General features: G+C 41.5%; 1 protein-coding gene across 1 annotated transcript; it reads left to right on the top strand.

Moving 5' to 3' along the window:
• The first annotated feature begins 1,987 nt into the window (after positions 1-1,987).
• LOC139391730 (lipid scramblase CLPTM1L) lies at positions 1,988-11,556 on the top strand. Its single transcript, XM_071139229.1, has 16 exons — positions 1,988-2,597; positions 2,718-2,812; positions 3,054-3,243; positions 3,701-3,858; positions 4,947-5,143; positions 5,374-5,468; positions 5,833-5,917; positions 6,524-6,627; positions 7,230-7,295; positions 7,404-7,454; positions 7,583-7,665; positions 9,519-9,553; positions 9,712-9,767; positions 9,876-9,920; positions 10,170-10,285; positions 10,441-11,556. The coding sequence occupies exons 1-16, from the start codon at positions 2,433-2,435 to the stop codon at positions 10,529-10,531; spliced, it is 1,632 nt and encodes a 543-aa protein (XP_070995330.1). The 5' UTR covers positions 1,988-2,432; the 3' UTR covers positions 10,532-11,556.
• Positions 11,557-12,348: the final 792 nt, after the last annotated feature.

Below are 12,348 nucleotides of genomic sequence, written 5' to 3'. Positions count from 1 at the left end.
AAAGGTAATAATTAGTTGACAGGTAAACACTGAATAATGCAAAAGGACAGACAGATCTCTCATAGGAGGAGCTTCTGGCAAATAAAGATGGTATGTCATTTGCCTGCTACTTGCCTGCTTTACTCCACCTTGTTAAAGTTTTCCTTTCAGGGCGAACGGCTTTAAGAAGGCAGTACATTCCCTACCGAGATGTGTTCGTTTATGGAGGAAAGAATTCTCCCTCTTCCGCTGTTGGCCTCCAAATTAGTGTTTTTAAGCAGAAAATCTATAAAGTGGGTACAATGTAGTCTTAATTCCCTCCCTGCTATTCTTTTCCTGTCCTCATTCATCCGTTACAACTCTCTCTTTTCTCCTCCTCCATCTTTTCACTGTGCCCATTTCACTCCGGAACTGCTCTGCTGCTTGCACACCAACAAGCAAAAACATAAATTTATGGGGCATTCAGAAGCACACGGACACAAATACAAACATGAATGCACAGGCATGCACACGTACGCGCTCACGCACGCACGCACACTCACACACACACACACACACATCAAACCTTTGGGTGAAGTTGGGTGAAGCACTTGTTTCCACTCCCATCCCTATTGCTCACTGATGATAGAACTGAAAGAATGACCATGGAAGTTCTAGAAGGTCAGTGATGCTGACAAGAGATGAAAGAGTAAGTCTGTGTAGTTTGATCTCGAGGCCAGACCGGTGACTAAAACTGACCATTCACCACACCATTCTATTCATCACAGTTTCTTTCGAAGCACCATATATATATTCAACTTCCCTTGGTAAGTCTACAAAAACTTTTTGGGTAGTTCTTCAATGTCTTATCAAGGGATTAAGCCAACTATATAAACTACATTTCTCCCTAACTGGCACCTCTTGGTCATTGTAAGTCTAATGACTGAGCAATTTTGCGCATCGGCCGACACATTGCAAAGCGTGAAACAAATTCTGAGCAACACTTATCAAAATGTGTTGCAAATAGCTTATGCCTTTGAGTAGACCTAGTAACTATACTGAACAAAAATATAAACGCAACATTTAAAGTGTTGGTCCCATGTTTCATGAGCTTAAATAAAAGATCCCAGAAATGTTCCATACGCACATAAAGCTTATTTCTTTGAAATTTGGGGCACAAATTTGTTTACATCCCTGTTACTGAGCATTTCTCCTTTGCCAAGATAATCCATCCACAGGTGTGGAATATCAAGAAGCTGATTAAACAGCATGATCATTACACAGGTGCACCTTGTGCTGGTGACAATTAAAGACCACTCTAAAATGTGCAGTTTTGTAACACAACACAATACCACAGATGTCTCAAGTTTTGATGGAGAGTGCAATTGGCATGCTGACTGCAGGAAATCTACCAAAGCAGTTGGCAGAGAATTTAATGTTAATTTCTCTACCATAAGCCGCCGCCAATGTTGTTTTAGAGAATTTGGCAGGACATCCAACCGGCCTCACAACTGCAGACCACGTGTAACCACGCCAGCCCAGGACCTCGACATACAGCTTCTTCACCTGCGGGACGAGCCACCTGGAAAAACGTATTCTAAATTACTGTGGGTAGGGCTATGCCCCCCCCAGGCCCACCCATGGCTGCGCCCCTACCCAGTCATTTGAAATACATAGATCCATTAATTTCTATTGACATATTTCCTTATATGACCTGTAACTCAGTAAAATTGTTGAAATTGTTGCATGTTGCATTTGTATTTTTGTTCAGTATACATATATTTTATTTATTCAAGTGTAGAGGTTTGTGTTTATTGTTTTCGGCATATTTTAATTTGTTTGTACAATACATGAAAAATACACAAATTATGCTTCTTCTGTTTATTTTGACCTGGCACTGACAGTAAAAAGTTACTTTGAAATACAGAAATTATAATGAAGAGCGGGCTGCACAGCATGGAGCGTGGGTGCCATCTTCTGGCCAAGATATTTTCAGTTGGTATGCAAATTGTCAGATTTGCGCAGCCGCAGTTTGATACTCTCTTCATCGTCTAACCAGGAAATACATCACGGAAGTAGCTAGCTGACACTACGCTTTTAGCTGAAATAGACATGATATTGCGATTTCGAGAGACAAACTGATGAGCAGAATTCGGGGATTTTAAATTTCACCAAATATTTACTCAGATACATTGCATTTGATAGGTTAAAGAGATGAGGAGACGTACACTGTGATAAACGATAGCTAGCCATGGTTAGCCTAGCACCTGCCGACAGCTGTGACCACAATGCCCAGTCCAAAAGCTACGTTAATGTTTCAGTATGAGAAATGCATCAACTGACGTTAATCTTCTTTAGCTAAATTATCTTTCGGCTTCGCGTTAGTTCTCGCTCCTTGGTTTAGAGGAGGAAAACGTCGCTACAGTATCTGCCTTGCCCATTTCATATTTGAAGGACTATACTCAATCGGCAGCATGTTTCAGAAGACCTCTTTCACGACGCTCATAGTCGGGGTGTTCGTTGTGTATGTTTTGCACACTTGCTGGGTGATGTATGGCATCGTTTACACCAAGCCTTGTGAGAACCCCAAATTCGAAAACTGCCTCAAACCTTATTTGGCAGGAAAAACACGACTGCAGGTTGGTATGCATCATTGCAAGCTAGCCAAATGGAATGCAAACTTAGTGCCATCCGTTTTTGCAACCGCTAAGTGTGTGAACATTTGCTGTGTTTGTCGTTTTTTTCCCTCCCATTCTCAGCTGAGTATCTACACTGCTTTACGACCCAATGCTGATGGTGGACACACCCTCATTCACAAGGAGGAGGACTTTGATGTGGAGTCCAAGTTTGAAAGGTGCAACTTTTCTTACAGTGACAGGATATGGCTGTATATATGGCAGTTGTAGTAAGCAGGATGATCACCTATGGAAACTTTGGTAGACACAGTGATCTCTGGGTAGTTGCATTACGCAAGTAATCCAAAACGGCTGCCCAAATTCATAGTAAATTATTAACGTTGAACAAACAGAAAATAGAGACTATTTTAACCTGCAAAGTTGTACCTCTCCCTGCTATATTTATCCCTTTTCCTAAAGGATAGTGAATGTGTCTCTCCCAAAGAAGACCCGCAAGAATGGGACGTTGTATGCCATGGTGTTTGTGCACCAGGCAGGCATGTCTCCGTGGCAGGACCCTAGGCAGGTGCACCTGGTGACCCAGCTCACCACCTACATGATACCCAAACCACTGGAGGTCAGCCTGATCTCAGGGGAGGAAGCACCGAAGGTCAGACTACTATTACACCACACAACGGCTGCGTTCCCTAAATAGTGCACTATAGGCTCTGGTCAAAAGTAAGTCACTCTAAGGAAATAGGTTGCTATTTGGGATGCAGACAGAATGTACAAGAGCCATGGAAAAGCTCCAAAGCAAGTTACCCGTAGGTGTCTGTTGAAAGGTCTTTATTGTTAGGGTATGTCCATGCACACAGACAGTGGCTTGCCTTGTAATCAACCATCCTGAAGGGTCCCTTTTGTAGCATTTTTTTTTTCATGTTTGTCTACATAACAGTCTGGTACATTTTAATATCTTTCACATTGGAATGCGTTTCTGTGGGGTACGTCTTTCAAGCTGTCGTGCTGAGTTTATTGTTTTTACCATTGCCCTTTTCTGCGTTTCTCATTAGTGTTGTTTTTCCCTTGTCTTTTTCTCTGATCTGTTGTTGTTATTGTGCCCAGTGCAGCCAGAGCAGCTGAAACGGAAGACTACTACTGGAGGTGACTCTGCAGTGGACCGGCCAGTGTCTCACTGGCGCTCCCGTCTCACACTCAATGTGGTGTCAGAAGACTTTGTCTTCGACAGGGACTTCCTGCCCAGTGACGTGCACCGCTACTTGAAAGTGTAAGTACACACTTAGCACAACACTTAGCACTAACTCATGATACAAGCTAGCTAGCCCTTGATCATGACTCTCCGTTCCATTACATTAGACATAAAAGTCATTGGACAAAGGTGTCTCTAGGGGATGGGGTTTGTTAAGATCCCTGATGCTCGTTCTGAACATCAACATGCATCACTTGCGGTACAGTTTAGGATGCTTAAGGACCTTATCTTTCATATCGGCGAGAAATCATAATAAAAATAAAAAGGTTAAATTGCTACACACGTTGGTAGGGTTAGTGTTTCCACGTGGCCATATCATATCTCCATGATACTGCTCTTGTTTATGGAAAATAGACGGAAGACTAGAGGCGACCGAACACCTGTGCTAATTAGCTGTCTAGCATGCTCCCAACACCTGTGTGTCAGCGTGACTCGGGAAGTGTAGTTTCGACAGATGGAGCTGAATGGTTCTGTGCAAAACTGCTACAGTAAGTGTGCCTTTTTTTTATTTGAAGGATTCTTTCTCGCTGATGAAAGATAAGTGCCATATGTTTTGAAAAGCCGTATCGCAAGTGATTATTATTGACGCTTCTAAATTTAAAACACAGCATGGGGATTGTAGTTCATGAGACAGTCGTGGTCGAAGCTAATGGCTGAGAACTGTAGGGAGAAGGCAGAATGCCGCCTAGAGTTTGAGAGAACTCGATACAATCCAGAATTGAAATTCATCATACACTCACAAATAGACACCTGGCACTAATATACAATACAAAAATGTCAACTTTAAGTTCCAAAGCCTTTATTATAAACTAGGTGGTTCCAGCCCTGAATGCTGATTGGCTGACAGCTGTGGTATATGAGACTGTATACCACGGGTATGACAAAACATTTCTTTTTACTGCTCTATTTACTTTAGTAACCAGTTTCTAATAGCAATAAGGCACCTCGGGTGTTTGTGGTATATGGCCGATATATCACAGCTGTGCGTTGTGCAGAAGAACAGCCCTTAGCCGTGGTATATTGGCCATATACCACACCTTATTGCCTTAGTGCCTTATTGCTTAATTCATTGATAGATTTTCCTTGATTGTTGTACTGTATTCAAGATTTCAAAATGGAAAAAAGATGGTGTACCTCCCACTGCTGTTTGTGGATGAGCTGAGCAACCGAGTGAAGGACTTGATGGAGATCAACAGCACCAGCATTGAACTGCCTCTCACTATCTCCTATGACACCATCTCCCTCGGGAAACTCCGCTTCTGGATTCACATGCAAGATGCCGTCTACTCCCTGCAACAATTCGGTGAGTAGTATGATGGAAATATAATTCTATGGGGGACATTTTCATGCAAAGTTCAAGAACTACAATAAACCTCATAACACCTTTTTTGCACAATTGGTTACAGCCTGTAAGTAAGCATTTCACTGTAAGGTCTCCCTCCACCTGTTGTATTCGGTGCACGTGACAAATAAACTTTGATTTGATTTGACTCTCACAGTGAGATTGAATTGGTTTGTTTGTTGTGATTTCAGGCTTCACTGAGAAAGACGCGGATGAAATCAAGGGCATATTCGTGGACACCAACCTGTACCTCTTAGCCCTTACCTTCTTCGTAGCTGCCTTTCATGTAAGACTAAAGTCTACCAGTGTCACTTCATGGATGATTCTGACTCACAGGCCAAAATCAGGGGAGGACAACTTTGATGGGGGTGGGGGCCACAAAAAATCTGAGATCATCATGCGGGTTTGCCGGCCCTATCATTTTGGGGGCCCTAAAGCAAAATATTGTTGCCCCAAGAGAAAAACTTGTGCAACTACATTTCGAAATTGCACCGTGTCTACTGTATTCTAATTCTCAACAGGAAGTTGAGACCATAACTGATTTCCTAAAAAAAATTTACGTTTTTTATTATACAAAAGGGCAGTTTCCCATCCCTGGCCTAAAGGATTCCTGTGTCACGTTGAATTTTAAAAGCATATGTCCTTTGCAGCTCCTCTTTGATTTCCTGGCCTTCAAAAATGACATCAGCTTCTGGAAGCAGAAGAAAAGCATGGTGGGGATGTCCAGCAAAGCAGGTGGGTCGATTTCTCAGTAGCATGCTGTTAGGCAGGGTTGGGGTCAATTCCAATTTGAAGTTAATCAATTCAGGAAGTGATTCGAATTTAGAAGTAAAACATTGAAACACTTTTGAAATAAATAGCGTCTCCTTTTCAGTTTATTGATAAATTATTGAAAATAAATGCTATTATTTTTCAATTATTTATTTGGAATTTCAGTTCACTTCTTGAATTGACTGACTTCAACTCGAATTGAGCCCAACCATGGCTGTTTTGGATGGATAGTCTTATCTCTCTGTGTGCTCTGGTTTGTCATCCAGAATTTCACTGTTAGATACCTGTAGTTCTATTGGTGGATGTGTCTAAATTCAGATGTTTTGGTTACAATCAGTTATAGGACCAAACACATCATATGGAACATCAGTACACTGACAGCTACATTTCTGTTTAAAGCTATAATCCAAATGGTCACTAATATGAACTTGTATTTCTCTCTCACAACGTTGTGACTATTCAGTGGAATTTAATATTTCATATGGGCCTTTGTATGTGGGATGATATGTAATTCTATATAACCAATTGTGGACTATTCTTAGACCTGTTTATGTTGTGGTCCTTTTCCAGTACTGTGGAGGTGTTTCAGCACCATTGTGATTTTCATGTACCTGTTTGATGAGCAGACAAGCCTGCTGGTCCTCATTCCTGCTGGAATTGGCTCCCTGATCGAGGTACGTCTCCACACATGCTGTCAGTGACTGTGTCCCAATTGGCACCCTATTCCCTATAGTTCCCCACTGCTTTTAACCAGGGCTATGTCCCAATTAACTATCCTTCCTCCCAAAGTGTGCACTTGTTCACTATTTTACTTATTTGGAAGGAAATGACAAGTATAAGAAATATGGTGGAAACTCCGCTAGCAGATGCCTCCATCAATCCAATGCTTTTAGATTTGTGGGAAGTAGTGAACGAGTACACACTTAAGGAGATACTGTATTATTGGATTGCACCTCAGGGCTCTGGTCAAGTTATCTGCTACACAGGGTGCCATTTTTGACACAGACAGTGTTTCCTTAAAGTTACAGCTGTTCATGTTAGTATAATATCTGACCTATTGGATTTTTCCAGGCATTGACCTTTCTCAGATTGAGTAGATTAGTTTTTTCTGTTTTCTGCACACAGTGCACTATTCAGTGATTATCTATGTTTGCCTGCTTTGTAGGTTTGGTAATCCCCTCATTCTATGTCCTGGTTTCTCTAATCCGCTATGTTTAGATCCTTGTAGATTTTTACACTGTGTCCTCCCATGACTGGTTTATCTGTCCCTCTACAGGTGTGGAAGGTGAAGAAAGCCTTTAAGATACAGATTATCTGGAAGGGTGTAAGACCAACGTTCATAGTAAGTCTGGTTTGTTTGTAAAGATAGGTTTTTCGGTGTTGATTTGCTTACGATTCCATTTGTTCTATGTTAGTTCTACATGCATATCAAGTGTTTGTCTCCCCACAGTTTGGGAAATCTGACGAATCAGAGAGAAGGACTGAAGAGTATGATACTCTGGTGAGACTTGTCCATTTAAAAAAAAACACCAAACAGAATATTTGTTCCTTTCTCCTCAATTTGTATACAGTAGTATTGTCATGAATTGCATCAATTTGATTTTGTTTACAATGTTCTTCTCTTCCCAGGCAATGAAGTACCTCTCGTATTTACTCTACCCAATGTGTATTGGAGGAGCTGTTTATGCCTTAGTTTTTTTGAGATACAAAAGGTAGGCTATAACTTTTATTGTGTGGATATTAACAGTTGGATCTACCACAGCAGGGATCATCAACTAGATTCAGTCGCAGGCCGATTTTTTAAAAATGTAGTATTTTTTGAGCGGCTGGTCAAATTAAACCACCCGCAGGCCAGTTGGGGAACCCTGTATTAGAATGATGGGCAACTGTAGTACTTTTCTGGGGTAGGGGGGATTATTATTTTGGGGGGGAAAACAACCCCAAAAAAACAACATTTAATCCATCTACACACACTACTCCATAATGACAAAGCAAAAACAGGTTTGTAGAAATTTTTGGAAATGTATTAAGAATATAAAACTATCACATTTTACATAAGTATTCAGACCCTTTACTCAGTACTTTGTTGAAGCACTTCTGGCAGCGATTACAGCCTCAAGTCTTTTTGGGTATGACCCTACAAGCTTGGCACACCTGTATTTGGTGAGTTTCTCCCATTCTTCTCTGTAGAGCCTCACAAACTCGTGTCAGGTTGAGTGGGGAGTGTCACTATAAAGCTATTTTCAGGTCTCTCCAGAGATGTTCAAGTCCGGGCTCTGGCTTGGCCACTCAAGGACATTCAGAGACTTGTCCCGAAGCCACTCCTGCATTGTCTTGGCTGTGTGCTTGGGATCTTTGTCCTGTTGGAAGGTGAACCTTCACCCCAGTCTGAGGTCCTGAGCGCTCTGGAGCAGAACAGGATCTCCCCATACTTTGCTCCATTCATCTTTCCCTCGATCCTGACTAGTCTCGCACGTCCTGCCGCTGAAAACCATCACCACAGCATAATGATGCTGCCACCACCATGCTTCACCATAGGGATGGTGCCAGGTTTCCTGCAGACGTGACACTTGGCATTCAGGACAAATAATTAAATCTTGGTTTCATCAGACCAGAGAATGTTGTTTCTCATTGTCTGAGAGTCTTTAGGTGCCTTTTGGCAAACTCCAAGCGGGCTGTCATGTGCCTTTTACTGAGGAGTGGCTTCATTCTGGCTTGGTTGGTGGAGTGTTGCAGAGATGGTTGTCCTTCTGGAAGGTTCTCCCATCTCCACAGAGGAACAGTGGAGTGACCATCGGGTTCTTGGTCACCTCCCTGACCAAGGCCCTTCTCCCCTGATTGGTCAGTTTGGCCGGGCGGCCAGCTCTAGGAAGAGTCTTGGTGGTTTCAAACTTTTTCCATTTAAGAATGATGGAGGCCATTGTGTTCTTGGGGACCTTCAATGCTGCAGACATTTTTTGGTGCCCTTCCCCAGATCTGTGCCTCAACTCAATCCTGTCTCCGAGCTCCACGGACAATTCCTTCGACCTCATGGCTTGGTTTTTGCTCTGACATGCACTGTCAACTGTGGGACCTTATATAGACAGGTGTGTGCCTTTCCAAATCATGTCTAATCGATAGAATTTACCACAGGTGGACTCCAATCAAGTCGTAGAAGCATCTTAAGGATGATAAATGGAAACAGGATGCACCTGAGCTCAATGCTGAGTCTCATAGCAAAGGGTCTGAATACTTATGTAAATAAGGTATTTCTGTTTTTGTCTTTGAATACATTTGCAAAGATTTCTAAAACCCTGTTTTCGCTTTGTCGTTGTGGGGTATTTTAGAATAAGGCTGTAACGTAACAAAATGTGGAAGAGGGGAAGGTGTCTGAATACTTTCTGAATGCATTGTATTTTGAAAAAAGTGCCCTTTGTATGGCCTCCAATTGATTTTGACAAATCGGTCCAGAAAAAGAATCTGTGTGTTGCATTTCCAAATCCTAATGTGAGCCTCTAAATGTTGGTCTACTACACGGTGTGTGTTTGAATGTGTAATAATGTCTCCTCTGCTTTCTGTTTGACAGTTGGTACTCTTGGATCATCAACAGTTTAGTGAATGGTAAGGTCATTGATCTTATCCTGAGGCCAGCATGATTTGCTTTAATTAACTTTTTCCACTGGGGTTTCCATACATAAAAATGTATACACGCAATATTATTATATTACATTTGAAAGCTAGATTTACTTTATCGACTTTGATGGTTCCTTTTTTGACAGGAGTGTACGCTTTTGGATTCCTCTTCATGCTACCTCAACTCTTTGTTAACTACAAGGTCAGTTCCATTATACTAAGTACTAGTGCACATGTCTTGTGTTATATTATTCATGAGGCTAATGGCCAGATGCTGGTGTCCATATCGATTATTCTCTTGTTTCAACAGTTTAAGTCTGTGGCACATCTACCCTGGAAAGCATTCATGTATAAAGTGAGTGGATAATATAGTGTATTTATTTGAGAATTTTTCTGGTTTTACACTAAATGTTAGATGTCTCGGAAATAGTTTAATCATTAAAGGACAATTATAGTATGTTTACCGGTATGTGTAGTAATTGTTGCAATGAAGCATACATAAATCTATCAGACAAAGACATCATAATAAGTGGATGACAATGAAACTGAAGGATGTTGATGATGGAAGTTTATATTTATTACATCTCATCTTGACCATTCCCAGGCGTTCAACACCTTCATCGATGACATATTTGCCTTCATCATCACGATGCCCACCTCCCACCGGCTAGCCTGCTTCAGGGATGATGTGGTCTTCCTCGTCTACTTGTACCAGAGATGGTAAGGCACACACACACTGCAGTTTCTCTAAATTGACTGTTTCAGTTTGTCAAATTATTCATTTGTAACACTACCTCCAATGAAGAACAGAATATCCTCAGATTGACTGTCAATTCGTTTACAACAATCTTTTCCCACTCCTTTTCTCTCCTAAGGCTGTATCCTGTTGATAAGACCAGAATGAATGAATATGGACTGTCTTACGACGAGGAAGAGAAACCCAAAGGGAAAGCTCATGAAGACTAAATCTATAGTTGATCGCACACACGCTGGTCCTGAGAGCCATGTGTAGAATATGGACCTAGACATTGTTGTGCTGGGATGGGGTACAATGCCAATAAAACGCATTGGTGTTATTTGTTACAAGGGGGATTTTCCTAGTAGGGAAGGTTCGGCTATCCTTACTGCCCTCCTAGCCCCTCACTTCCAGGTAGTCACATCCTTGCCGGTCACCACCCACCCAACCTTAAACAGGACCTACCCAGACCATTGAATACTTGAGTGGGCTTTCTTAAGCAATGCGATGAATAGCACCACACTGGTTGAATTAGCCACAGCTTCCACCAGTTGGACCAACCCATGATTGATGTGTAACATGATTGGTGAATGTATGTTTGTCTATGGGATAGGACCAACTCAGTCCCCCTCCAGCCTCCACACCTGCCTGCCTGCACATGTTTGTCCCATCCAACATAAAAACACCTAGAACCCTACCTGGCGTTTCATGTTGTCGTCATCAGGATACACACTGACTGATGTCAACACACTGACTGATGTCAACAGTCCGTTTTGTACGCTTGGTCAAAGCGTCCAGAATTCTAAGCTGTTTGATCATTCAGAAGATCTCTGCTTTTATGTTTGTATTTGACCTTGTAAAGTATTAGAACATGAAGACCATGAGATGATGGTGCCAAATATGGGAAACATTGATGTGCTTTTGAATGCGAAAATGTGTGATGTTAAATTTTGTTAACTGTTATTAAAGCGTTTGATTGTATGGTGGAGTTTTTTAAATTTACAACACATCACTCTAACAAAACAACGAAACACACCACATGTAAACATGACACATTGTTCTCTCTCATTGTCTAAATAATTTTAAGTAAAAAAGCATTTGCATTTCTATACTTTTCTATTCATATCACAATGTTGTCCTAACCCAAAATCTAAATAACAAAGTTCCGCATATAGGAGTAACACATTTTTTTTTTTAAATAGGTACTTTATATTATGAATGTTGGAGTCATGATAAATAAATACAATTAACTGGGCAAGTCAGTAAGAACAAATTCTTATTTTACAGTGACAGCCTACCTTGGCCAAGCCCTCCCCTAACCCGGACGACGCTGGGACAATTGTGCGCCGCCCTATGCGACTCCCGATCACTGACGGTTGTGATACAGCCCGGGATTGAACCAGGGTCTGTAGTAACGCCTCTAGCACTGAGATGCTGTGTCTTAGACTGCTGCGGCACTCAGGAGCCTATTAAAATTGCCATTAATTTCTCATTATGTACATTATTTGTGTGAATTACACTATTGATTGGTATAATGATTGTGTATCAATACACATGAATGGTATTAATTACATATAAATAACATACACAACTTGTGAAACGTTTTAGAACACCTCATTCAAGGGTTTTTCTTAATTTGTACTATTTTCTACATTGTAGAATAATAGTGAAGACATCACAACTATGAAATAACAGACATGGAATCATGTAGTAACCAAAAAAGTGTAGGACAAATAATATACTTTATATTTGATATTCTTCAAATAGCTACCCTTTGCCTTGCTGACAGCTTTGCACACTAGATGAACAGCAGACACCTCCACCAGCATCAACCTAGGAGGCTAAAATACCATTTACGCTTGATCTGAAAATGTGGTTGGAGACGCTGTATGGATGGTGTGACGCAATTGCGGCGCCTCCGGAGGCATGCAGAGGCCAAATTGAGCTCCGTACTACATCGCCGTGCGCCTCTCAAATGTTTTAACATTGCAGAGGGCTCCTTATAGCTCTGCATTGACATGATTGGTTGACCGTAGGTGAGGGTGGG

The sequence above is a fragment of the Oncorhynchus clarkii genome, chromosome 32 (genome assembly GCF_045791955.1).
Source record: "Oncorhynchus clarkii lewisi isolate Uvic-CL-2024 chromosome 32, UVic_Ocla_1.0, whole genome shotgun sequence".
Classification (NCBI taxonomy): domain Eukaryota; kingdom Metazoa; phylum Chordata; class Actinopteri; order Salmoniformes; family Salmonidae; genus Oncorhynchus; species Oncorhynchus clarkii.
This window is presented reverse-complemented; position numbering and strand designations above follow the sequence as displayed.

Excerpts from the sequence above, each read along its gene's own strand:
- LOC139391730 (XM_071139229.1), top strand. The coding sequence starts at position 2,433 with ATGTTTCAGAAGACCTCTTTCACGACGCTCATAGTCGGGGTGTTCGTT. Across the intron at positions 3,859-4,946 it reads GTGCACCGCTACTTGAAAGT|ATTTCAAAATGGAAAAAAGA; the intron begins GTAAGTACACAC and ends ACTGTATTCAAG. Across the intron at positions 10,286-10,440 it reads GTCTACTTGTACCAGAGATG|GCTGTATCCTGTTGATAAGA; the intron begins GTAAGGCACACA and ends TTCTCTCCTAAG.